At 42.3% G+C, this 27,938-nt stretch overlaps 3 protein-coding genes and 1 long non-coding RNA gene across 4 annotated transcripts in view; 2 read left to right on the forward strand and 2 right to left on the reverse strand.

Moving 5' to 3' along the window:
- The window catches only part of mnat1 (MNAT1 component of CDK activating kinase), a 49,271-nt gene extending 41,139 nt beyond the window's left edge, over nt 1-8,132 (reverse strand). Inside the window, exon 1 of the mRNA XM_058091528.2 lies at nt 7,947-8,132. Coding sequence (XP_057947511.2) covers nt 7,947-8,035 — 89 coding nt within the window. The 5' untranslated portion in view covers nt 8,036-8,132. The remainder of the gene's footprint in view (nt 1-7,946) is intronic.
- A 1,466-nt stretch (nt 8,133-9,598) lies between these two features.
- Nucleotides 9,599-16,659, forward strand: six4a (SIX homeobox 4a). Its single transcript, XM_058091520.2, has 3 exons — nt 9,599-10,587; nt 13,511-14,187; nt 15,691-16,659. The coding sequence occupies exons 1-3, from the start codon at nt 9,854-9,856 to the stop codon at nt 16,272-16,274; spliced, it is 1,995 nt and encodes a 664-aa protein (XP_057947503.2). The 5' UTR covers nt 9,599-9,853; the 3' UTR covers nt 16,275-16,659.
- A 1,586-nt stretch (nt 16,660-18,245) lies between these two features.
- The window catches only part of LOC144901689 (uncharacterized), a 47,646-nt gene continuing 37,953 nt past the window's right edge, over nt 18,246-27,938 (reverse strand). The window contains exon 3 of the long non-coding RNA XR_013629747.1: nt 18,246-18,594. This is a non-coding gene — a long non-coding RNA (uncharacterized LOC144901689). The remainder of the gene's footprint in view (nt 18,595-27,938) is intronic.
- LOC131140792 (homeobox protein six1b) lies at nt 23,589-26,469 on the forward strand. Its single transcript, XM_058091530.2, has 2 exons — nt 23,589-24,405; nt 24,818-26,469. The coding sequence occupies exons 1-2, from the start codon at nt 23,846-23,848 to the stop codon at nt 25,110-25,112; spliced, it is 855 nt and encodes a 284-aa protein (XP_057947513.1). The 5' UTR covers nt 23,589-23,845; the 3' UTR covers nt 25,113-26,469.

The following is a 27,938-nucleotide window of genomic DNA, read 5'->3' on the forward strand; positions in this document are numbered from 1 at the left end:
GCCTATCCCTCCTGTCTTGGGCCGAAAGGCAGGGTACACCCTGGACTGGTGGCCAGCCAATCACAGGGCACATATAGACAAACAACCATTCACACTCACATTCATACCTATGGACAATTTGGAGTCGCTAATTAACCTAGCATGTTTTTGGAATGTGGGAGGAAACCGGAGTACCCGGAAAAAACATGCAAACTCCACACAGAGATGGCCGAGGGTGGGATTGAACTCGGGTCTCCTAGCTATGAGGTCTGTGCGCTAACCACTTTTCCCGCCGTGCACCCCCGTGTCACAAACAGCATATGTCAAATCAAATTACAAGCGAAAAGCTCCGTGGTCACGGCCATCTTGAAACCCGGAGAAAAGCCACGCATGCACGGGGAGAACATGCAAACTCCACACAGAGAGGGTGGGATTGAACTTTGGTTTAGCAGTGAGGTCTGCGCGTTAACCACTCCTCCACAGTGCAGCCCTAATTCAGTTTTGTTTTGTTTAAACACTCTCAAAATCAGTTTTCAGGTTTTACCAACATTAAAAATTTCAAAAATTTGAAGCACCCATAACACCCCTGCAGTAAGTGATGTGTAGTCCAGTGTGTGTATATACAGTATCTCACAAAAGTTAGCACACAACACTCAGCAACCACTACAGTATAACATCTCAAGGGAAACTACCAAAGAAATAAACCTTGAATAGATAAGAGTAGTCAGTGTACAACTTGTACAGGAGTATAGCCGTCCTCATAACTAGCAATACGAGCGAGTACCAAGATAATTGTGTTGCCTACAGCCAACTACGTCCGCACAAGAATGTGGAGAACTGCAAGATGTCTAACGTCCACTAACTCTAGCTCACCTAGTGAGGTCATCATAGATAACGTGTGACGTATCTGAACATGCATTGGCCGCACTAATTACGTATGTTTTATATTTTGCCTAAACTAGTAAACAAATGACACATGATGGGGTTTGTATGATGCACAAAAACTTGCAAAGCGTGTCAAAGTTGGTGTTGCAACCTCTTGAGGCATTCATGCAACAACTTATGCAAGATGTCTGCATGCAAAAATGCGCCTCAATCGTCTCAACTATAAAAGATACATTTGGCAAAGTGAGGCTAACGTCGACTGTCTGCTTCATGTCTGAAACAGTCTCCCAGAGAGTAAAAAAAAAAGTATAGTATGGCAGTGTGGTCATGATGAGTTTTTCAGGTGGAGTTTTGGCTCCTTACATGCACACAGCAGGCCCTTCCATTGGTCATAAAACAAAAAAATGAACCAAAAAAATGACATTGAAGAACTTCAGGTGAAACACGGGTTCAAAGTGGAAGATCTCCCTCGTGCGCCGTCATGACACGTCTCTATGGCAACCGCTAGAACCCAACCTGAGGGCGCAACCCTGAGCTTAGCCATCAATCACACCTTTATGCAGGTAGGCGTTTACCCATCAGTCACACTCAAGTGAGGAGTGGACACTGAGGACAATGGGAACGCTTCTAAATCTCCCCTGATGGGGTGGAGGGCTTGGATAAACGTTTGCACAGTGCACCGTTTTAATTAACTCTCTGTGGAGCTTTATTTCCACAGGGATTCACCTCCGGTTCCTGGCTGCCTTTACACAAAAAAACATCTGGTTTCCAATTGTGAGTGTCTGTTTTTTTGCGAACTTAATGTTTTCATCGTAAAAAATATATTTAAGTCCACACTAGGGGTGTCACAAGACGTCTACAAGAGCTTGGCCATTGCAGAAAACTGCATTCCTTTGTCATCAGATACAAATACAACCTTGATATCGTCCAGGGCTCGACAATAACGATGTACCGATGGCCCGGGGCAAGTTAAAACAAAATTCGGGCAAGTAAATCCAATCAGTGATATTCCCGTCGGGCTAGTGCACTTTGGCATTCCGTACTGCGAAGAGTTTTTAAAAAAGCGGTTCTTGTTGGGTGTTGGTAAAACACGGACTGCGTAATTCCGGTGGTAATTTGCAAACCAATCCTTGCAAATCTTGAAATGGACCAATCAGAATCGTTTATTTAGACCGCGGTTCACGGTTCGCAGTCAACAGTCCGCGTTTTACCCACATCCATTCTTGTTTGCAATCAACCAATCAGCGATGGTTTGACTACTAAAACATCTATCAGGGCTCGACAATAACGATGTACCGATGGCCTGGGGAAAGTTAAAACAAAATTCGGGCAAGTAAATGCAATCAGTGATATTCCCGTCGGGCTAGTGCATTTTGGCATTCCATACTGCCAAGAGTTTTTTAAAAAGCGGTTCTTGTTGGGTGTTGGTAAAACACGGACTGCGTAATTCCGGTGGTAATTTGCAAACCGATCCTTGCAAATCTTGAAATGGACCAATCAGAATCGTTTATGTAGACCGCGGTCCGTAGTCCACAGTCTGCGTTTTACCCACACCCGTTCTTGTTCGCGATCAACCAATCAGCGATGGTTTGACTACGAAAACATCTATCAGGGCTCGACAATAATGATGTACCGATGGCCCGGGGCAAGTTTAAGCAAAATTCGGGCAAGTAAATCCAATCAGTGATATTCCCGTCGGGCTAGTGCACTTTAACATGCCGTACTGCCAAGAGTTTTTTATGAAATTGCGTTACTACGAACTAGAAATCACATACGTTGGAGCAGACGTTTACCTTACTGAAGACAAAAAGTGAAGGCGGCAAGACACACAAACAAGAAATGACCTTTAAATTATGTCAAAGGAAAGGTTTGTTAGGTCTTTTATACAAAATGGCTCCAATTCCTACAAAGTAAATGTCACATTTGAATGACATATTTTAAATGAAAAGTGAAACTCTACACTTATATCGCATATTGACTGTTGCATTTCAACTAAATTGGCGTACAAAATCCTAAAAACTGTGGTATCATCCAAATACTTTGGGACCCAACTTGAGTTTGAGATTTTTCAGCATATTCGTGGTGCATTTGAGTCCTTTCTTTCAAATGCTGGTGTCTCATCAGAAGCTCTCTAAGTCATGAAGCCCATCATGCAAGAGTCATCATGTAAGCGGCTTCACTCTTCAGCAAAAACAGGAGGAAAAAAAGTGCCGAGTCACAGCGTTTGAATGTTTAGGCATCACGGCAGATGTGGGTCAAACAGGCGTAACCTGCTAAATGCAACGCTAAAGCTTCCACAGAAGCGCAAGCTAAAAAGATCGACTAAATGAAGCGAACGCCGTCCAAATTAGACATGGACAAAGTACCGAACTAAAAAAACGAAACCATGGAACATCTGCGTTTCACCAAGCCCCCTTGGCCCAAGTGCACCCTGGGAGAGGCAGATGTTCAATACGGCCCAAGGCTACATGAGATGTATAGACCTCGGCCATATGGAGGTAGATGGAGGACTACTGCTTGTTTCCACAGGCCCACAAAGAGCCCCATTCATCAACACGGAGTAAGAGCAGGGGCGTAGCTTATCCCCCTGCCCCATAAATGGACCACACAACTGAACCCTCCGAAGGGGAAATCCTGCGAGCACAGAGGTGAACATCTAAAAAGGGGAGGGAGGAGACTTTGAGAGTCAATATGGCATCATTTTTTTTTTCCCCTGAAGTGGGTCTCTTCAGCTCTTCGGTTTCACAATTGTGTGCCTTGATTGTGTTCATAACTTTTCAAATGCGGCAAAGCAACACAGCGCCATATTGTCACTTTGGAGGGCACAGAGAAACTCCTTCTCCTCTTCTCACCTGTCCAGCTCACAGCTCCAGGCTGCTATATCTTTCCCATCTGCAGCTGTCAGCAGGTCACAGAAGGGGGTGCTGGGAAAGCAAGGTAGCAGGGGCAAAGATGCCTCCACCTTCTACCAACATTATTTCCTAGCTTCCACATCACAAATGCTTCTCCACCTAAAATAAAACTAGAATAGAAGCGATTGAAAGCAAAGTAAGAAACCTGCAAGAACACGTTCACCTCTGATACCTGCATCCGAAAAAAGAACTTCCATCCCCAAGAGTGAGATTGCTTACACAGGAAGCTTGCCATATGAGATGTTGAAAAATTAGACCTCAGTCGCGAGCCACTTTATGATGAATCATCCGGATCGTGTCCCTGAATGAATAAATAAATAAACGGTCCTGTCTGAACTTCTGACATGTTAAAAGTCAGCGTCTCCGGTTTTGGAGTTGGTTTAAGTTTCGCGTCGCCGCATCGGAAATGCAACAAACTTCCCTTTTCCACCATCATACACACATAATGGCAAAGAAAATGTTAGCAGGCAAAGCAGCCCCCATTGAACCAGGGTTCAATTCCACACTCGGTCATCTCTGTGTGGAGTTTGCATGTTCTCCCCATGCATGTGTGGGTTTACTCCGGGTACTCCGGTTTCCTCCCACATTCCAAAAACATGCTAGGTTAATTAGCGACTCCAAATTGTCCATAGGTATGAATGTGAGTGTGAATGGTTGTTTGTCTGTATGTGCCCTGTGATTGGCTGGCCACCAGTCCAGGGTGTACCCCGCCTCTAACACAAAGACAGCTGGGATAGGCTCCAGCATCCCCCGCGACCCTCGTGAGGGAAAAAGCGGTAGAAAATGAATGAATGTTACATGAATAAAGTGCATTTAAGTCTGTGTGGGTATTTGGATATTTACTGTAGTGCTGGTTATTGTGTGGAGCTGCTCTATAAGAGTCCAGAACTGAATACAAAAGGGCCGAAAAATAAGCATAATAAATTTTTACATTTTTTGATTAGGAGCATATAAGCCATTAAGATGATCTAATTGACCACAATAAATAAGGGATTGCTATATTCTTCATTTATGAGTAGCTTTTTTTTGCACGCTCCAAATTGTGAATTTGTCTATATGTGTCCTGTGATTGGCTGGCGACCAGTCCAGGGTGTAACCCGCCTCTTGCCCAAAGACAGCTGGGATAGGCTCCAGCACCCCCGCGACCCTCGTGAGGAAAAAGCGGTAGAAAATAAATGAATGAATTAATGAATGAATGTTACATAAATAAAGTGCATTTAAGTCTGTGTGGGTATTTGGATATTTACTCTGGTGCTGGTTATTGTGTGGAGCTGCTCTGTAAGAGTCCACAACTCAAAACAAAGTGCCGAAAAATAAGCATAATTAATTTTTACATTTTTTGATCAGGAGCATATAAGCCATTAAGATAGTCCAGAATTGAATGTATTCTTAATTTATGAGTAGCTTTTTTTTTAATAATAATTTTTTATTTAAAGTTTTGATGCTATGGTGATTTATTTTTTAAAACACACACACACACACACACTCCTCACGCTCTGCTGATGTGCATCAACCTATGAAACTCTCCTGCAATCAGATACAGTCTCTCGCTTCCATTTAATTAGGCATGGCTGCCTGTGTGCCCAAGTGTCAAATCCCAAAGGACACGGGCCCAGTGTCATCATACAAAGGTAATAAATAACACATATCAGGCGCCCCCGGTGACAGGGATACAAAATGTGCTGTGGTGCAGTTTAAATTTAGACGTGTGTCAGGAGAAGCTTGATACTGGCCTTGCATTGCCAGGGCAGGAAGTCGACTTAAGCTCACTGTGGAATGGACACCGACTTAGTGAGAGGTTGACAGTTATTTCAATGAAGGACTAGAAAGGGCTCTGATAGCGCTGCACAAAAACATCAAAAAATAAAATCACAATCTCGATTCAAACAAACATATCATTAGTTTTCTAAATATTAATGATTTATTCAACTTTCTCCTCGCTCTCGCTGTCCCCCAGCATGCCTCGCCAACCAGGGCTTGATGGCTCTTGCTGTCCTGGATCTCATTCAGTGTTTCTCATACTATCATTTATTAGTAGTGGCCTGCTATAGATACATTTGGACCGTATACAAAGAGATTCGGAGCCGCTTGTTCACGCTGCACGGTGGTTGAGTGGTTAGCACACAGGCCTCACAACCAGGACACCCAAATTCAATTCCACATTCGGTCATCTCTGTGTGGAGTTTGCATGTTCTCACCGGGTTGTTTTGTTCTCCCACATTCTAAAAACATGCTAGGTTAAATGGTATTGAATGATGATTAGTGCGCAGACCTCACAGCAAGGAGACCAGGGTTCAATTCCACGGTTCCATGGTTCAAATCCATGCGTGGGTTTTCTCCGGGTACTCCGGTTTCCTCCCACATTCCAAAAACATGCTAGGTTAATTAGCGACTCCAAATTGTCCATAGGTATGAATGTGAGTGTGAATGGTTGTTTGTTTATATTCCAAAAAAATAAAAATAAAAACTAAGTATGCTGCAATGCACTTCACCACTATACAACAACAACAACAACAATAACAAGCGCATATGTTACAAAGGTGACCTTGCCTATAAGTGGAACAACTTCACAAAAATATGCTCCATTGCAGAATCCTTTTCATTTCTGCATGCATCCCTGTGTCCAAACTGAGTGTGACCTGATGACAAAGCAAGGCCGCTTCTTGATGGTGCGGTCAATAAATAGCGTGAGGGGTGGAAAAGACGCTCTTGTGTGGGGCAACCGTTACGACACCGGACTGCTTACACAGATATGTGTACCCTTTATTCAAATGAGCAGGTTTATAAACAGATGACATGGTGAAATATTGAAATTGCTCAGCTAACAGGTTTTAGTGCCATGAGGCTTATTCAATCTAAAGACAATGTTAATAGTAAGTGTAAGAGAGTGCAACAAATTAGGTGCATGACCTGACAAAGCCCCTTCACTTTATGTTATCCCCTACATTTTTACTCTACAGCAGGGGTCTCAAACACGCGGCCCGCAGGCCCATTTGATATCGATGCTGTATGGTATCATGTACCCAGAAAAAATTATTACGTTTGATTAATGTTCATGTTAAAGGTTAAATAACTGTTAATAGTTATCCTCCCTATCCGTGTGGAAGTGGTAAGTTTTTTGGCTATTTAAGTTTAAAGGAAATAACTTGAAGGCTACCGTTTAGGTCGCTAGCTCTCTAGTTTGCGAGTTAGCATGTGTCTCAAGACCCCGCAGTTGCGCAATATGTTGTAAATAAAAAAAGTATAAATGTGGCTATAGTCGTGTTTTGTCATGTCTACAGGGCTCTAATAATGCTTTGTTCATTTTAATCTGAAAAAATAATTTGTCTACCCACCAACTATATGTGGTTTCTTAAGTTTTTATTATTTGCCGTTTTATTATTATATTTATTTATGTATTACTGATTGATTGATTTTCTTTATTTGTTTATTTTTCATCTTATTTTGTGCAGAAAACTAAAAATTAAGATATTTGAGAACAGTGGAATATTTTATCAGAGCTTTTATTGTAGAAAATCGGAACCAAAGCACTGAAAAAGTTTGTATATTTTTCTGTTTTTAATAAATGCGTTTTTGTTGGGTTTTTTTTGGAAAACGTGATGCGGCCCAGCCTTGCCCAGACCCTAGCTCCAGTGGCCCCCAGGTAAATTGAGTTTGAGACCCCTGCTCTACAGTGATTAGCAAATGAGCACAGCTCAATAAATTAGAATATTGTGCAAGTTATTTGATTTCAGGAGCTCAAAGGAGACTAGTTAAAAGTTTAGCAGGTTTGCAAATCACATGCTAATTGGAGCCATAACCAGCATTGAACATTTTGGCACTTTTTTTTTTTTACATTTTATGAGATAATAAACTTGGATTTTTATCAACTGTACGCTGTACTCATCAAAATTATGAATGTAATACATTGCTGAAATATTCCACTCTGTGTTAAGATAATCTATGGAATATGACTTTCACTTTTTAAAACAAACACATGTTTCAAAGATATTGTAATTTATTGCGATGATGATCCATGATATTATTATAAATAATACGACTGCACTGTCTCTGGATTTTTCCAAAAAGACTTTAACGGTGTTTGACGACCATATCTGAGGAGCTAACATGCTAAAAGTGGTGCCATACAGTAAAATAGTGCAGCAGTGCTAGCTTGTTTTCAGTACTCACAGCGTATGTCCACAGACGTTCACCATCAACTTCAGCGAAGGGTTTCTGTATTTTGTTGTTTTGCATCTCGGACACCCTTGGTCATCCATTTTTTTTTGCTACTCTCTGTAACAGAAGTATAAAAAAATTGACTGATTTATAGAAGAACCTGCAGCTTCACCGCTCACATTTCCGGCGGCGAGTGCATGTGTTTCATTGAAATTGGTCCGATGGGAAACGCGAGTAATGTTCCGCTTTAGTGACGTCAACGGCACCAACGACGGAGGCCTCCTGGAAAGTGGAATAGTTTTACTTGTACAGAGACGCACAAAAGTCACGTGATTCTTTTTATTTTCCACAATGTCATTTGGAACCGGAAGCGCAATCATAATTTCAAATCAAATCTTGTTATTAGTTTTACAATAAATATTTAGTGACATCGTATGCTAATAACCATACATGTGTAATGCAAGAATAACGCCACATAGACATTATATTATAATTAACATTTTTATGTTACATCTCTAAAGTACAGTAATAAAAACCCAGACCATGTGTGAAATGTTATTTATTTGTGAGCAAAAAAACCTACAACAATAAACACTAATATATCATAGTAATAATAGAACATTAATGCTCAATTTTTACTGAAACTATATGATATAAAGCTAACATTCTGTTCATCATTTTTGGGTTTATTCAAAATACATTAATAATTACATTTGAAATTATTAGATTTGTAAAATACTACTACTACTACTACTGATAATAATAAAATAATAATGCACCTATTGTATTGGATTTCACTACCAGGGTTGTCAAACTGATTTTCACCAAGGGCCACATTCAGTTTTTGATTAAATCACAATGAAACAACATAAATGTATACATTTGTCATAATCATACGTATATAATATTTTTTGCTAACAAACTGCTTTTGAAATTATGCAATCAAGGAAAAACAGTGAAAAGGGTTTTGGTCACAAAAACATTTCTAATATAACGATAACAGCATAAAAAATGCATTAACAATATTGAAAGATAAGTGCATATTTGGGCTTTTTTTGGTGGGCCATATAAAATGATATGACAGGGTCGGATGTGGCCCACTTGCCTTGGGTTTGACACCTGTGTATGAAACAGTACCTTGATGACGTGTGTAGTGCAATACATCAATCAATTTAAGGCTGCTGTGTAACCTGATTTAGGATAATAATAATTATAATAATAATGGGTTTATTGTTATTGTTTATGTTAATTCACTGTACATGGGACAAATGCTGAAAATTACCAGAATACACAAAGATCCCAGGAAAGACACACCCGAGTACAGTTGTTTTTAGGGTTTGTGTACATTTTCGGACATTTGCAGTATTTTTGAGTATTAAAATCTTTGCGCGTTTTCCCTTATCGGCCACCATACCACGGATAATAAAAAAAAAATCTGCGGGCCTAAATCCGCATTTTCCACCACCGCCCCAGGAGTTCCCAGTTCGGACTTAAGTTTGTTTATTTGCGTAAACCAGACAGACACTTCCTCGATAAAGTTCATTCCCACGGTCACGCTCTGCTCACCTCGCACAGGTGAGCAGCGCTGTCGGACGATAACCGTGGAGCTTGTATGAGTGACAGCTGGAAAAAAAAGCAAACATTGGAAGTCTGGATCCTTGTCGCTCCTCCCTCCCGGGGGCCTCGGGCGGCCAATAGCGTGGCTCTCAAGCGCATAGACCTCGGCGTGTCTCCTTCCACTTGCAGTCTGCGTGGAGTAAAAAGTCACATTGGGAGGCTTTTGGGGGTAGAGAGAGGGAGAAGTATCTGCTTACAGCTGCTGTCAGATATCCGATCGCCTTCGCATGGCGAGGAGGTAACCTGATCGAGCTGGGAGGAGTGACTCGACCAGGGAAGCCTTGAGCAACCAAAAAAAAAAAATGTCTTCTTCTTCAGCTGGAGAAGTCACCACAGCGAATGCAATCAAGAGGGAAAATGTGAAGGACGTCGACGAGCGGGAGTGCATCAAGCTTGCGGGGCTGGAGGCGGCCGAGTTGTCCATGGAGCGAGCGGCACCCAACGCGGACGCGGTGCGCACGGAGCTGCTGGTGAGCGCCGCCTCCTCGCTGGCTTTCTCCCCGGAGCAAGTGGCGTGCGTGTGCGAGGCGCTGCAGCAGGGCGGCAACGTGGACCGCCTGGCCCGGTTCCTCTGGTCCCTGCCCCAGAGCGACCTGCTGCGCGGCAACGAAAGCATCCTCAAAGCGCAATCCCTAGTCGCGTTCCACCAGGCTCGCTACCAGGAGCTCTACAGTATCCTGGAGAACCACAGCTTCACCCCGTCGAACCACACCTTCCTGCAGGATCTGTGGTACAAGGCCCGATACACCGAGGCAGAGAAAGCGCGGGGGAGACCCCTAGGCGCCGTGGACAAGTACCGGATCCGGAGAAAGTACCCTCTCCCCAGGACTATCTGGGATGGCGAGGAGACGGTGTACTGCTTCAAGGAGAGGTCCCGGAACGCGCTCAAGGACCTGTACAACCAGAACCGGTACCCCTCTCCGGCTGAGAAACGCAATCTCGCCAAGATCACCGGACTCTCCTTGACCCAGGTCAGCAACTGGTTCAAGAACAGGAGACAGAGGGACAGAAACCCCTCCGAGGCTCAGTCCAAAAGGTGAGGCGTGAAAACTAGAATCCTGAATGATCTTTTGTCAGTGGAAACTCCATATTCAGGTTATAATAATTCACTGGCAGTGATGCATCACTGTGAAATAATACTGAAGAAGAAGAACATGTAGTATATATTTATAAGTTATTTAAAAATATGGAGCACGTTTGTTATAATCATTCACTGGCAATGATGCATCACTGTGAAACAATACTGAAGAAGAAGAACATGTAGTATATATTTATAAGTTATTTAAAAATATGGAGCAAGTTTGTTATAATAATTCACTGGCAATGATGCATCACTGTGAAACAATACCGAAGAAGAACATGTAGTATATATTTATAAGTTATTTAAAAATATGGAGCACGTTTGTTATAATAATTCACTGGCAATGATGCATCACTGTGAAACAATACCGAAGAAGAACATGTAGTATATATTTATAAGTTATTTAAAAATATGGAGCACGTTTGTTATAATAATTCACTGGCAATGATGCATCACTGTGAAACAATACCGAAGAAGAAGAACATGTAGTATATATTTATAAATTATTTAAAAATATGGAGCAAGTTTGTTATAATAATTCACTGGCAATGATGCATCACTGTGAAACAATACCGAAGAAGAAGAACATGTAGTATATATTTATAAGTTATTTAAAAATATGGAGCACGTTTGTTATAATAATTCACTGGCGATGATGCATCACTGTGAAATAATACTGAAGAAGAAGAACATGTAGTATATATTTATAAGTTATTTAAAAATATGGAGCACGTTTGTTATAATAATTCACTGGCAATGATGCATCACTGTGAAACAATACTGAAGAAGAAGAACATGTAGTATATATTTATAAGTTATTTACAAAAATACGGAGCACGTTTGTTATAATTCACTGGCAATGATGTATCACTGTGAAATAATACTGAAGAAGAAGAACATGTAGTATATATTTATAAGTTATTTAAAAATATGGAGCACATTTGTTATAATAATTCACTGGCAATGATGCATCACTGTGAAACAATACTGAAGAAGAAGAACATGTAGTATATATTTATAAGTTATTTAAAAATATGGAGCACGTTTGTTGTGTTTTGAAATATGACGCTTGTTGCCATTCAGCTCGGGTTTCAAGTGTGTTAGCTTGCTTATAGGCATGGAAACCAACGATTTAACTCATAGAAACACTTTACAGTCTGAATGAGGGATCCATGAGTGGGGATGAGACTAATCATTTCCATATACATACTCTATGAGCTATGCGTGTGTATGCCTCATAAGTCAACATGCATCATATTCATTAACTTGTGTGCGTGTGAACAATGTTGATACACACCTGGTGGAGGTGACCGTCTCCCCCCCCATCCCCTCCCTTTCTAATTCACACACTATTAAAGATGGCCGCCATTAAAATGTTATATGTATATTCTTTGTATAGGGCCATTCACACTTGTGTTATCTGTTCCCGGGAGGGGCTAGAGTGTGAGGGTGGGGGCTGGGGGGTGTTTAAAGGCGGTGCAGCTGTTAGAATCAGTCTTAAGACAGCAGGTTACTAAAGAAGTAAACATGATTAAAAATCTACATTGCGTCTTTTTAACTAAGACAGATGCCAACTCAGTATTCTAATTTAGTTGTAAAAAATGATGGCGTAGAAATTTAAAGGTGTAAGAATGTCTGAAGCCATTTGTTTGTGCTACTACAACGACTACTGGTGCTGCTGGTGGTGGCTGCTTTTATCACACAGCAGAATTTATTGCGGCCAAATGGTTGCACGCTTGTTGACGCTGGTCGTCTCTCCATGAGGTAAGAGGCATTCCCAAGCACAGCCTGCTCTTCAAAGCTGTGTAGCCTCATAACACAGCAACAAATGTGACCCATGGCAAGTCTTACATGCAACATGGAAGGAGATCAAAGTCATAGAGGAATGTAACCTAGCAAAAGATTTATTAAGTCATATATTATGTTTTTTTAATGCGTTTAGATTTTTGTTTTGGACACACCAAATCTCCAACTGATAGAGTATTTATGTTCTGGAAAATGGACTGGATGTTTGCTGACTACTTTCATGCACAACGATGAGCCCATTCAAGAAACAATACAAGCAGTTGATGTTTGCTAAATACAAGGATGAAGAGTCTTCAACCAGTCATGATGTGCTATATATATATATATATACATTACAAAAATTAAAAAAATTAAAAATAATAAAAAAAAATACTTAAAATATATTTGGAACGCAGGAAGTGAACAAATGTAACAGTTACTGATTGTAAAAGTACCAGATGGAGGGGTAGGATTTAATAAGCTTTGCTTCTTCCTACTCCTTTTGGACATGTGGAACTGTGAACTGATTATGTGATGCATTCAATTGTAATCTGATGCATGTTCAAATGAAATAAAACCAATAAAAAAAAAAAAAAAAAATTTCATTAAATTAAAAAAAACAAAATAAAAATAACTTAAACTATATTATGAAAACAGGAAGTTAACAAATGTAACAGTCACTGATTATAAAAGTACCAGATGGACGGGTAGGATTTAATAAGCTTTGCTTCTTCCTACTCCTTTTGGACATGTGGAACTGTGAACTGATTATGTGATGCATTCAATTGTAATCTGATGCATGTTCAAATGAAATAAAACCAATAAAAAAAATTAAACAAAAAAAAAATTCATTAAATTAAAAAAAACAAAATAAAAATAACTTAAACTATATTATGAAAACAGGAAGTGAACAAATGTAACAGTCACTGATTATAAAAGTACCAGATGGAGGGGTAGGATTTAATAAGCTTTGCTTCTTCCTACTCCTTTTGGACATGTGGAACTGTGAACTGATTATGTGATGCATTCAATTGCAATCCGATGCACGTTGAAATGAAATGAAACCATTACCATTACATTCCTTTCCCCGCAGTGAATCTGATGGCAACCACAGCACAGAGGATGAGTCCACCAAAGGTCAAGAGGACTTGTCACCCAGGCCCCTTTCAAACTCCTCAGATGGCGTGATCACTCACGGGAGCCTCCCAATTCAAACGGGGCCACTGGATAGTGGGGTCGTCATCCAGCAAATTGGGGACATCAAAATGGGCCCCGCATCCAACAGCGGGGGGCTCTACAACGGAAGCCTGGTCACCAATAGCGCCTCCTCGGCTGTGTTTCACAACGGTGGCTCGTCTTACCTCCACTCACCCGGGAACATCCTCTTCAACGGGCTCAATTTGGGCATCCAACCAATGGCGTTCAATTCTCTGAGGCCGTCCGGCGGCGTTCTGCTGGGCGGCTCTGGAATGGACGTTCATGAGAAAGGACTGGGAGGCTCTGCGGAGGATTCGACCCTGCAGTACCCCTCTTCCTACTCGGGCTGTGTGAATGGAGGGCAGGTGAAGCTCGAGGGGGTTCACACCATGGCGTCCCAGAACGGAGGCTCCTCCGTGCTGACGTTCAGCTCCTCGCTGGGCGGATACAGTCTGGTGCAGGTACCGAGCGGAGTCTCTGACGGTGACGGAAGCTCGTTGCTTAACAGCGACGTCGGCCTTCCTCCACTGCAGCTCTCTTCTTCGCCGTCGTCGTCCTCATCCATCACGCAAGGTGGGTTCTTTACATTGGATCAGGGGTCTCAAACTCAATTTACCTGGGGGCCACTGGAGCTCGGGTCTGGGCAAGGCTGGGCCGCATGAGGTTTTCCAAAAAGAAACAAAACGCATTTATTAAAAACAGAAAAATATACAAACTTTTTCAGTGCTTTGGTTCCGATTTTCTACAATAAAAGCTCTGATAAAACATTCCACTGTTCTCAAATATCTTAATTTTTATTTTTCTACACAAAATACGATGAAAAATAAATAATATAAATAAATAAAATTAAAATGAACAAAGCATTATTAGAGCCCTGTAGACATGACAAAACACGACTATAGTCACATTTATACTCTTTTTATTTACAACATATTGCGCAACTGCAGGGTCTTGAGACACATGCTAACTCGCAAACTAGAGAGCTAGCGACCTAAACGGTAGCCTTCAAGTTATTTCCTTTAAACTTAAATAGCCAAAAACTTACCACTTCCACACGGATAGGGAGGATAACTATTAACAGTTATTTAACCTTTAACATGAACATTAATCAAACGTAATAATTTTTTTCTGGGTACATGATACCATACAGCATCCATATCAAACTTGCGCGGGCCGCACTAACATTAAACTTTCATATCAAGGCGGGGGCCTCAAACTAGTGTCCTGTGGGCCACATTTGGCCCGCGGGCCGCGTGTTTGAGACCCCTGCATTAGATCGCCTACAAAATTAACAAAGCATTATTAGAGCCCTGTAGACATGACAAAACACGACTATAGTCACATTTATACTCTTTTTATTTACAACATATTGCGCAACTGCAGGGTCTTGAGACACATGCTAACTCGCAAACTAGAGAGCTAGCGACCTAAACGGTAGCCTTCAAGTTATTTCCTTTAAACTTAAATAGCCAAAAACTTACCACTTCCACACGGATAGGGAGGATAACTATTAACAGTTATTTAACCTTTAACATGAACATTAATCAAACGTAATAATTTTTTTCTGGGTACATGATACCGTACAGCATCCATATCAAACTTGCATATCAAACTTTCATATCAAGACGGGGGCCTCAAACTTGTGTCCTGCGGGCCACATTTGGCCCACGGGCCGCATGTTTGAGACCCCTGCATTCGATCGAATACAGCAAAATTAAACCCATATGAGAAATATAAATGAAGAACAAGACCTGAAGAACAAGAGTGAGTGGTGGTCCTTTGTCGCCATCACTCATCATCACGATGCTTTTGATCTCCAGAGTTGGAGGAGGAGCGAAACGCGATTCAGGGAATCAGACGCCATGAAAGAAACACACGCAGAAAAGGAAAAAAAATGCACTTACTTTGACATTGTGCAGAGAATTCACACCTAATTGAAAGGAAGCTTGCTGTTGAGGCGCCGCAGGCTCCGACAACAGAAAGTGTGCAAGACACACAACAGCTGCGTTTCTGTACAATATGAGAAGTGAGAAGGGATTTACTACATGTGTATTGATCTGTCTGGTCTGGCCGCAGGTACGATACCTCTGAGCGATATCGCAGTCAGCTCCGCCAGCGATGATTCCTTGACCATGACCTCCCTGCACCACAGCACCGTCCTCTACAGTATGAGCAGCGTCAGCCAGCCGCCCATCAAGAAGGAACCTCTGGACGGAGGCGTGTACTCCTCGTACCACCACGGGCTCCACTTGGACCCAGGCGTGCATATCGGCTACTCCAATCCCGGATCTGAAGACGCTCCATCGACGCAGGTTCCGGTCTCGGACACGGCAGAAATCCCCGCCGTTACTGCATCCAGCCCTGACGTGTACACCACCCTCACTGTTAGCACGCCGCTGATGGCGCAAACGAACCCAAGCAGTCACCATCTGCAGCCCGTAAAGTACCACGAAGTCCGTGCGGGTCAGGCCTCGCACCTGATGGGCACCTGCATGACTAGTGACTATATGAGCCTGTCCCAAAACAAAACGGACGGCTCGAGTCCGGCGGGCGTGACTGACATGGTGCGGGCCATGTGCGGCGACATGGAACCCGTGGAGGGGAAGGAGTTAGCCAAACTACAGACAGTGCAGATGGATCAGGACATGGCTGACCTTTAACCTTAAAGCAAAAGCACTCATGTCCATGAAAGCAGTGATATGATGACGCTTTTGTTTGTGTGTGTGTGTGTGTGTGTTATTGTGTGTGTGTGCATTTTTTTTTTTACCATTCATTTCTTTTAACTCTTAAATTATTTAAAGATGCACTCTAGTAAGAGAGAAGGCTTGGACATTTATACAAAAAAATAATAATTAATAACATGTTGCGTTCACATTTTGTGAAAATCCACGCCATGTTGAAAAGTGCAGTTTCACAAACAACACCTGCTACTTCCTGTTGAGTGGACTTGATTTGCCGAAGCAGGTGCTGGCATGCATGCCGCAAGTCACGTGACCAGGATGTTCCTCCAAACTAAATGCGTCATCTGGGTCAAACCAAAAAGGTCAGTGGTGGGGGGGGGGGTGCCTGTCTGTGGAAGTGGGCCAGTTTTTACTGAAGGACCGCGCAATGCGTGTACAAAACAATAAGTCATTCAACACACAAAAAGCTGCTCAACTCCGACAAAGTGCCCTTCAGTAAGCACCTTAAATTGCCTCTCCGGTCTCAAAGATGAGTGTACCTTTTTTTTTTTTTTTTTTTTTTTATGGGTTTGCACTACCATCACGACACTACGGGCACGACACTAGGGTTTGACGAGCATGGACAAATGGGCACGTTTCAGCAAGTGAATGCTATTTTCAAGCACTGGCGTCAACAGTGAATGAAAAGGTCACACTGTGGGTTCACATGTCGATCGTATGTTGTTTATAATGCCTGCCGCTACGTTAAATAGGCGTGATGATGCTACGCTCGATCGTGTTTCGGTTTAACGTGACTCTGCAAATGCAAACACCTACAGTGAGAACAACAAGGGGCGAAAAAATTATTATTATTATTTTTTTTTGCATGGCGTCAGACAGTTGTGGACACTTTTTGTTTTTTTTTCATAGTGAATAACACTGAAGCTCTGCTATTTGAAGGCAATAACAGCTCAGATTCAGAGATTTTACCATCACCTCCACCATTGCTGTCACTGGAATATTTGCTGGGTGTCAAATTAGAATGAGACAAGAGAATGTGGAGGCCATTTGTCAAGTGGGTCCTGTACTTTTTTTTTTTTTTTTTTTTTTTTTTTTTTTTTTTTTTTAAAACCACAGGAGCCTCATTCTCCCTGTCATACATGACCATAATAGCACATTTCAGCCTTTGCGGCCAAGAAACAGCATTCATATCTCTGAATGCATCACATTTTTTTTGGTTACCCAATTCATCAGTGCTTTAACTTCATATACTAAATGTTAGTGAAGGGCATTTTTTTTAAATCTTAGTTTGACGTATATGTTTGTTATCTGAAATTATGTGAATGTATTTTTCTAAATCTCAGTACTGCAATAAAAGTTTATATTTATAAAAAGAGTTAAAGGATTTTTTTTAATCTTTGCTGCTTTTTGACATGACGTGTGTTTTAATGACAGATGTATGTCTTCTCCGTCATTTAAGTAGCCAAACTGAGAGGATTGGGGCATTTGGGGTGGGGGGGGGGGCAAGCGTTGCTGTAATCCTGCTGCTTGCTCTATCTGCAAAAAACCTTGCCATGATTGTTTGCACATGCCTGGAAACCTGGACTTCATTAGCCCTCCTTTTCTCATCTCAGCCCCTGTAATTCAAATAAACAGCAATGAGATTTCCAGAGGTAAAGCCTTTTGGGGGTGGGGGGTCTTGAGCTCCACGCAGCCCCATCCAATGGCCCTTCCCTTGAGCGAAGGCCAAACATCCCCCCACTGCTCTTCTCTGCAACCGACATGTGGAAGAATGAATCTGAGGTGCTGTCACTCACAGACGCTGAGATCCTCGACTCCTCACATGGCTTCGGGGGATTATCTGTAAATGCACAAATTCCCACCGAATGTGTGTTTTTCCCGAGCAAAACAACATATATAAAGATAAGAAAGAGGCCGGGTTTTCACGTTTGCTATTTTACTTCACCCTTAGAGCGCCTGCAGCGCTGACATTCTGGCCAAAGGATGTGATCGAACCGATGGTGCATATAAACAGAGCCTATTTGTCTGTGCTCATTGTTGGAGCGAAGGCACACAGAGGGAGAGAGACAAACGGGTGAGTCAAGCAGGAAGGGAGGGCGAGGCCGGGATAAAGTTACCTGTGCACAGGTGACCTCGTCGCCATGGGCAGTGGATTAGCTGATTGTTAGGTATCAGGTGACCCCCCCCTCCTGCAATATTGAAGAGGCTGAAAACAGCTTTGTATAGGCCTGAACAATATCCCATTTGCAGCAAGCGGGAGGCGCAGGGAGGCGCAGGGAATCCGACTTCATCTCGGCGCCTATGCGGGGAGAAAGGAACATAATTATTGTAGTTTATTTCTCATGAACGGGTGGCACGGTGGTCGAGTGGTTAGCGCGCAGACCTCACAGCTAGGAGACCAGGGTTCAATTCCACCCTCGGCCATCTCTGTGTGGAGTTTGCATGTTCTCCCTGTGCATGTGTGGGTTTTTTCCGGGTACTCCGGTTTCCTCCCACATTCCAAAAACATGCTAGGTTAATTAGCGACTCCAAATTGTCCATAGGTATGAATGTGAGTGTGAATGGTTGTTTGACTTCCTTTATTGTCATTGCACAATAACACAGCAGTGAAATAGCCAACAAAATGTTGTTGCCTGGCTCCCGTATAATACCAGAGACAAAAGAAGATTAATAATAATAATAATGTGGGCTGCATGGCTATCGAGTGGTTAGCGCGCAGACCTCACAGCTAGGAGACGAGGGTTCAATTCCACCCAATTCCATCTCTGTGTGGAGTTTGCATGTTCTCCACGTGCATGCGTGGGTTTTCTCCGGGTACTCCGGTTTCCTCCCACATTCCAAAAACATGCTAGGTTAATTAGCGACTCCAAATTGTCCATAGGTATGAATGTGAGTGTGAATGGTTGTTTGTCTATATGTGCCCTGTGATTGGCTGGCGACCAGTCCAGGGTGTACCCCACCTCTCGCCCGAAGACAGCTGGGATAGGCTCCAGCACCCCCCGCGACCCTCATGAGGAAAAAGCGGTAGAAAATGAATGAATGTTAGTTAGCTGGGCTGCACGCCGGTCAAGTGGTTAGCCTCAGACCTTCAGACCTCACAGCTAGGAGACCAGGGGTTCAATTCCACCCTCTGCCGTCTCTGTGTGGAGTTTGCATGGAGTTTCCTCCCACATTCCAAAAACATGCTAGGTTAATTGGCGACTCCAAATTGTCCATAGGTATGAATGTGAGTGTGAATGGTTGTTTGTCGGTAGAAAATGAATGAAAGCGGTAGAAAATGAATGAATGAATTTCTCATGAACATCCTAGTCTGTTTTATCCATATTTTTTAAAACAAATGCAGGAAAAAAAAAAAAAGAAGCAGGGAACCCCCCAGAACCCCCGGCCTTATTAAAAACACTGACCTCTGATCTTTCAGATGCTTTCAAAGCTGACATTTAATGCGGCGCAGCAGACTGCAAGCCATATGTAACATGACCTGTGGAGCACGGTACTCCACTGCTCCACGTCCCACTAATGAGAGGGCAGGGGTCGGCGGGTACCAGCCTGGCTCATACAGACCCACCACTACTGGGCCCGCTTCCCCCGCTGCTCCCGGCAGATGCAGAGTTTAGTTCTCCCCAGGCTGCGAGAAGGTCCTGTTTGTAGGAACAATAGCATGTGGAATAAATAAAAGAACCTGTGCTGCTTTCAGTTCATGGAAAGGCAAAAGTGGAAAACAGACACACAAAAGGGGGGTTACTATTGGAGATGGCGCCCCCTCCCTGCCAGCATGCAAACATGATCTCCACAAGTATCATCCCTGTGTTTGTTTATATTATTTATCAGCCTGTGCAATTTGTTTATTTCGGCAATCCTGCACCCCTTAAAAAACAACCCCCTCCCTTCCCCTAACAAAATACTTAGCTTGTGGTGTGTTTACGGACCGCAGGGCAGTAAACGCGCAGGGCTGTAATTGCGATGCATTTGCGGAGTCGGCCCCTCTGGAGGAAATGCGTAATGATTTTGATGATGGGGGGGGGGGGGGGGGTCGAAGCCCAACGCACTTGTAGCAGGTCTAATTTTCCAACATGACAGGAAACTCTGTTAAGCTGATAATTGCAGCTCCAATTTCATTTAACTCACTCATGTCAACAGTTGTGTGTTGTGTTTGAGGGCCTTTTTTTAATGTGGGACATGGAGAGCACTCAAGCAAATACATACTATTTGACCATTAATTGATTTGTCAATTCCACATGACGATAAAAATTCCTATTTGGCTTTTTTTTCTCCACAGTAATAAATTAAAAAAGTCACATTTGTAGGACTTTATCGGTCTAATTTTAAACAGCAGCGTTCGTCCACTCAATGCAGCTGAAATAGCAGTTTGGATTTAGATGGAGTGAAAAAAAAACATCTGTGGGCCGTTTCACTTTTCCTCCATATTTTACAAACATAAACCCTCCTATAATGGGAACCCTTTTGATGGTGACGTTTTTATGAAGCGTGCTCTTGTGTGTTCCCAAGTCGAGACTCTCTTATATTTTTCCCCCCCTCTCCTCGACTGGAGTGAAATGTAGCATTTCATTGGTTTCCAAGGCAACGCTGAGTGCAAACATGCTATACCTCGTTGTGACAATTAACATTTAATAAAATTAAATTAGTGGCGTTTTTTTATTATAATATGATAAGAATAATCCACATATTGAAAGCACTAAAATGGCAAAATAAAGTGTAAAAATAAAGCCATTAATTAAAACAGAACCTATTTTTTGAACTGAAGTCACTGGCAGGTATGGTGTCGTTCATGAGCGATTAGTTACCCAGAGTCTCCACCAAAAAAGTACTGTATTACTATGAGGGGTAAAAAGGGAAGGCTTAAGGCCTGGCCGTGGCCGAAGTGGAGGCGGAGAGTCGACATCTTGAAATAATTTGGCCCCCTGGGCTGTTGGGGTTAAAGGAGGAGGCGCGTCGCAATGTGGTAGAGATATTAGAGAAACCCGAGAGCTGCTCATCAGACAGCTCATTTACCGGAGCCATGAGCTTTTTTACACAGCCAGGCTAGCCGTGAGAGATCCTTTTTCTTGTATTGCCCAGCAACGTGCACGTGATGTTCATACACACATGCGCAGATTGCACTGCAGTGGACAAATAAATAATTACATTGGTTTTTTTTCCCACTGCATCAATCTGGTCTGTTGTTGATTATTTAAACAACAAACTTAATGATAATAACTATTAAAACATTAAATGTACTAATAATATTAGACTATTATTAGTATTAGTATAATAATTACTAGTATTATTGCAAGAATTTAGCATTGGAAATATATGGAAATTTAATCTACTTCATGTAAAGATTCCCTGTTGAGGTGCCTTTGAGCAAAGCAACTATAGCCCCTCCCCTTGTGCATCGGTCTGCATGTCAATTATATAAAAATAGAAACTTTGAAAATGATTTTTCGTTTTTACTTCAATAACTACATTATGAAAACGTATATTTGTGCAAAACAAATCCTAATTAAAAAAAAATTCTACAATGGTTCTTTTCCATTTTGGGCTAGAACTCTGCTCCTTTTATTAAAAAAAAAAGGAATCCGGTTTCAAGAGTCTACATGGTGCAGACAAAGAAACGTGATCCATGAGTCTGGAACCAACAACTGCAGCAGCAAGGAGCAGTGTGGCACAGAACTCATTTACTAATGGATCGGTTTAGAGTTTCAGCCCACCGAAAAAACACTGCATGGAGCCACGACTATGGTGCCGGGTCTAAATCCCGGGGACAAATGGGGCCAGAGAATCCAAGAGCAAAAAAAGGGAATATTCAATAATACAAATATGGGACATTATTTTTTTATGTGTAATTCTGAATGTCATTTGTTTGCACTGAGTTCATTGCACACACACACACACACACACACACACACACACACACGGTGGTCCATATATGGGCCAATTCAGGCAAGTTGTGGTTTCTCATATAAAGACTCCAACACCAAAGTTGAACTATCATAGGAACTTATTAAATTATATCACCTCATAAAATAAACGGCCATGGTAATTATTAGACTGTGAAAAGGTGGGAATGCAATACAATCTGTATGTAATTAAGGGAGGTGGGTGTTGACTTTTGTCTACAAGGGCCTCCTATATGCAAGCCAGCGGTGTCCAAAGTGCAGCCCGGGGGCTATATGCTGCACTACAAGATTAGACACAAAGAAAATAGTCAAAATACACCCACCCACCCACAATAAAATGGCACTGGAGTGAATGATAGTGAATAATTTCCACCAGGATATTTTATTTTATGCCGATTATTCTCACTATTTGTTACTGAATAATAATAATAATAATAATAAGAGTAAAGAATATGAAAAAAACAAACAAATATACTTTTAAAAAGCTGACTACTTTCTCTTTATATTTGGATGGCTTTAATAGCACATTGGTTCTCCATTATATTCTGTTATGATCCCCTTGGGAGGGGGGGGGGGGCATTATTTTTTGCCACACCCCCAACTGAAATACTACTGAGCACCTGATATTTATTGATTTATCTGGTCAAAAAGTACAGTTGCTGCAGGGTCAATTTCCAAGTTTACTCACACAGTCACCCTGACACCAATGGGAGAGGAGGGGGTGGGGGGGGGGGTTGTGTGGCCCCGCCCCTCTATCTATGAGAAGCACTGCAATGTATTGGTGTCATGAATTCATTTAGATGTGACACGCTTCCGGTTTTCTATACATTACATGTTTCAGACACTCTTCGTAATTTGCATGGATTATCTTTACTCAATGCAACTTGTCTGAAAAGAAGTAGGCTGAAGCAGAGCTTATTTAGCCCCCCCCCTTTCCCCTTCATGTCTATGGCTGATAGTTAATTCGCACCGTACAGTACAGTATATTGTATGTTTACGCTTTACGTTTTGTCATTTAAAGTTTGTTTACTTCCTGTGTTTGAGTATGGCATTTTTTTAAAGAAAAATAAGCTTTCCAATAGCAATAAGCCAATATAAGTGCAAAATAAATCACACTTCCAGATAAAATAACACAAAACTCCCAACAATATGGTGATTTTTGTTGTATTTCTTTTGTTTACAATAAGATAGAGGTAGTTTTTTGTCCAAACAATGCCTCCTCCAAAGATGTTAATACGGCCTATAAGAGGTCTGTAATAATTGATTAGTGTTTAGGAGCTGCTGCAGTGGGGGGGTGGGGGGTGGGGGGAGGTGGAGGCGCTCCTATTTCAGCCCCTGACGCACTGCCTCTGGGGAGGAAACGGAGCTGCAAAGTCAGTCCAGCTCTGCTGTACAGGGTGCAGGGGCAGAGAGAGAGCCAATCACCGGAACGCAAGGGCTCCCTTTAAGCCTGACATATCACCAAGCAGGAACAAATTGTCCCAACAATCAACATCCAAAATCCGCAGGAGAAGCGGGGAAGAGTGAAGAGGAGTGGATCGTAAGGAAGGCCGGTTTTGGAAAAAAGGCGGAAGGATTGCATCGCGACTAAAAAGAAAAAAGAAATAAAAATCAGCTTTTGGATTTTCCCAGGGTGGAGTGAGCCGGGGCATCATGTCTATTTTACCCTCTTTTGGCTTCACCCAGGAGCAAGTGGCGTGCGTGTGCGAGGTGCTGCAGCAGGGCGGAAACCTGGAGAGGCTCGGACGCTTCTTGTGGTCTCTCCCCGCCTGCGACCACCTCCACAAGAACGAGAGCGTCCTCAAAGCGAAAGCGGTGGTGGCGTTCCACCGGGGTAACTTCAGGGAGCTGTACAAGATCCTGGAGAGCCACCAGTTCTCGCCGCACAACCACCCCAAGCTGCAGCAGCTGTGGCTCAAGGCGCACTACGTGGAGGCGGAGAAGCTGCGAGGCCGGCCGCTGGGAGCCGTGGGGAAGTACCGGGTGAGGAGGAAATTCCCGTTGCCGCGTACGATCTGGGACGGCGAGGAGACCAGCTATTGCTTCAAGGAGAAGTCCAGGGGGGTCCTGAGAGAGTGGTACACGCACAACCCTTACCCGTCTCCGCGGGAGAAGAGGGAGCTGGCCGAGGCCACCGGACTGACCACCACGCAGGTCAGCAACTGGTTCAAAAACAGGCGGCAGAGGGACAGAGCTGCCGAGGCCAAAGAAAGGTACTTGTTCCCACCATAGAAATACCATAGAAATAAAATAAAATTGAAAAAAACTAGATGTACATGCGTAAAAGTTGCCCGGAAGTACAAAATGTTTATTTACTTTTTGCTTCTTTTACTCCACAAATCACATTTTATAATTTGATTTATTAAGATAAAACTGTATTTTTATTATAATATGAGAATTTAACTCTTTTTATTCGCTGTATTGTATTTTTGTGTTATTTTAGTACAACTCTACTTTACTGTATTTTCCTTATTTAACTGTAGTTGTTTGTTGAAGTGCTTTATAAATAAAGTTGTTACGTTATTGACTAAAAAAAACACCTCACTCCTGCCTCGCAAACTATCTCCAGATCTTAGCTAAATCCCAACATGCAAGTCCGAGTAACGCTGCCTTCATTTCTTCCAGAGAGAACAGCGAAAACAGCAACGCAGGCGGCAACAAACAGAACCAACTGTCCCCGCTGGATGGAGGCAAGTCTCTCATGTCCAGCTCAGAGGACGAGTTTTCCCCCCCTCAAAGCCCCGACCAGAACTCAGCGCTTTTACTTCAGGGCAACATGGGCCACCCGGGGGCCTCCGCGTACTCCATGCCCGGCCTGGGAGCCCCACAGCCGGTGCACGGCATGCACGGACACCCGCATCAGCTCCAGGACTCCTTGTTGGGACCCCTAACCTCCAGTCTTGTGGATTTGGGCTCTTAAAACTGGGGGCTGGTTTTTATTTGACGAAGAAAAAAAAAGGACTGGTAAATGTATCAGATTCATGTAAGAAATAACATTATTGTAGCTTATTATGTAGACTGACTTGTTTGTCGTTACATTTGATATACGACAAAATCCCTTTATGCGCTTAAAATCTGGATATCACCCCGACAGGAGGTTTTATTATCTCTTACATGTAAAAAAAAAAAAAAAAACACAATAGCAAGACTTAAAACCCCTCATTGGAACACTTAAGTGGACTATACCCATTTGCTTAATTTATTATATATTTTTAAAAGAATTCCAGTCAGGTCATGCCATTAGATTCAAATAAAACAAAAAAGCAATGCATTTGTCTCACTTATATTATTTGTTTTAATGTATTTGTGAATTATTCTCTACTGACAGGAGGTTTTATTATCTCTTACATGTAAAAAAACAAAAAAAACAAAAACACAACAGCAAGACTTAAAACATCTCATTGGAACACTTAAGTGGATTATACCCATTTGCTTAATTTATGATATATTTTTAAAAAAAATTCCAGTCAGGTCATGCCATTAGATTCAAATAAAATGCATTTGTCTCATTTATATTATTTTTTGTGAATTATTCTCTAAAATAGAAAGCAATCTGAATATGAAGTTGTGTGTAAAACCGGTGCTTTATTTGATTAATTATACATTTCATCTATTGTGAAGGCAAAAGTCTATTCACTGAAAGCCTATAGTGTAAACAGAGTCCTGAATGAAATGTACACATTTGCAGTATTTTGTCAGGAGGCTGCTGTGTAAACACCATTTTTTTTATTTTTTGCATTTAAAATTTATCTTTTTTTTTTTTTTTTTTTACCATGTTTTCTTTGCACTCACTGAGTTTGTTCTATTGGTTCCGGGCCATGGGAAAGAGTCAGTACTCAACCTTTAAAGCAGTGGATTTCTCACACGTAAATGGCAAACATGCTCCAGGAAAATGAAGGGGAAAAAAACACAAGATAAAGGTCAAGTTCACTGCCTGACTAAATATATATATTTAAGCACAATTGAATACAATGTTTTAAATAATTCAACAGAAACCATAAAAATAATAAAGATGATAAACAGTAATAAGTGAATGTAGTGATCAGAATATGTAGGGGACATATATCTCCCACCACACCACACCCCGCCACCCCCCCCCCACACACACTCATGTCAGAGTAAATTGTTTTGAGCAGAGAGCACTGAGGATTTCCTGAGCATAATCTGAAACAGTTGCTGTTAGCATTACTGCGTGATTGCAAAGATTGCAGGGCTGCAGGGACTCAGCACCCTGCTTCATTTTGGGGGGTCAGTGGGTGGAAGGGGTGCCTGCGGCTATTGTGCATCCCGGGGCGCCGCATCTCTATGTCCCTACCAAAGTCTTTTTTTAAAAAAATGGCAGAGCTTGTGGCATTGGATTGCTCAATTACTAGCTGGAGTAGTATAGTACAAGGCAGCAAATGGTTATAGTGAATTAGTGGCCATGAAACGCCTTCACGGCCTTTTCTAATTAAATTAACAAGTTCAATTTAACTAAATTAAAACCGGTCAACATTCAGATTTGTTACAGCTTCTAAAAACTGCAGTAAAAGCTGATGTTTAGCTCCGATTACTCCCTGACCTTCGCTATTATTACACTTAAAATATTCAACAAATTACTGCTCCTTATGTTCAAAGTCTTAAGTGAGGACCGTGACTCATGATTGTGCACAACGGGGTCTTACTATAAAAGTTTGGTGAAGGAAAAACAATGCAAAGTTATATGCGCTATAGTGGGAAAAGGTCCGGCATATTGCTTGAATAAATATACTAAGCTATGAGGTCAACATATCATAGGAAACACTTTGGAGGACAGTATATTCTTCATGGAACATCTCAATACTTTTATGTAAGTCAAAGGACAAGCTTGTGATGATCCCATCATTCGGAGTCTCCGACTCTTGGCACCAGAGTGTGGCTAAAATATTCACAAATTAACAAACAGGTGATCACAAAGCCACCAAAGGGACTCTTCATACCTGTTAATCTAATGACAACAAGTCAGGCAGAGCAGAGACACAGTCGGGATTAAACAGGCGTTGCGGGGGCCACATGACAGTATACCGCGCCATCAGTCACCTTCAGGATGTGCAAGAGACTCAACTTATATCCGATACGGAAACCGGTTATTACGCTTCTAATCACTCTCAAATCCCTTGTTTCCGAATAGGAGAAATGTGTCTTTTATAAATGTATGTGCAGTATAAGCCACCATGTGTCTAATGATAAAAAAAAAAAAAGGGCAGGTTGGGTTCATCGTTGCCAACAGCAGCAGCTGCTGATGGCAAACAGGGTTCCAGTCGTCAACGGGGCATTTAATTTGTCATGGCTGTAAAGTGGCAGTGGCTCTAAATCAACAGCAGGAAGGGCTTGGACGTGTGTAAATAAACATGCAGAGCATGAGCCCGCGCCGTCGGCCAATACATTGGCTACATTGGCGTTTTGGCTGGCAACGTCAGGGTGTGTGCATGTGATCTATGAGGAACCTAACACTTTTTGGGGTGAGTGCCCTCATACGTGGTTTGACGGCAGATAAAGCTTTGGCGCACACAGGAGCCCGGGGTGTGACACAATCCCAGCCAGGTATCCATAATCACAAGGTGGAGGAGGAGGGGGGGGGGGGGGGTGATGAAGGGAAGGAGGGAGGGTGATGAGGGACAAAAGGATCTTTTCAGGCTGCCTTTTAGAGGGGAGGAAGAGAAGCGGAGGGGGGGTAAAGAGAGATTTTCTTACCAATGATGTATGGATCTGACAATGTTCCTGCCTG

Source organism: Doryrhamphus excisus, linkage group LG14 (assembly GCF_037039965.1).
Source record: "Doryrhamphus excisus strain RoL-2023G ecotype Guam linkage group LG14, RoL_Dexc_Guam_v1.1, whole genome shotgun sequence".
Taxonomy (NCBI): Eukaryota; Metazoa; Chordata; class Actinopteri; order Syngnathiformes; family Syngnathidae; genus Doryrhamphus; species Doryrhamphus excisus.

Excerpts from the sequence above, each read along its gene's own strand:
- six4a (XM_058091520.2), top strand. The coding sequence starts at position 9,854 with ATGTCTTCTTCTTCAGCTGGAGAAGTCACCACAGCGAATGCAATCAAG. Across the intron at positions 10,588-13,510 it reads TCCGAGGCTCAGTCCAAAAG|TGAATCTGATGGCAACCACA; the intron begins GTGAGGCGTGAA and ends CTTTCCCCGCAG. Across the intron at positions 14,188-15,690 it reads GTCCTCATCCATCACGCAAG|GTACGATACCTCTGAGCGAT; the intron begins GTGGGTTCTTTA and ends GTCTGGCCGCAG.
- LOC131140792 (XM_058091530.2), top strand. The coding sequence starts at position 23,846 with ATGTCTATTTTACCCTCTTTTGGCTTCACCCAGGAGCAAGTGGCGTGC. Across the intron at positions 24,406-24,817 it reads GCTGCCGAGGCCAAAGAAAG|AGAGAACAGCGAAAACAGCA; the intron begins GTACTTGTTCCC and ends CATTTCTTCCAG.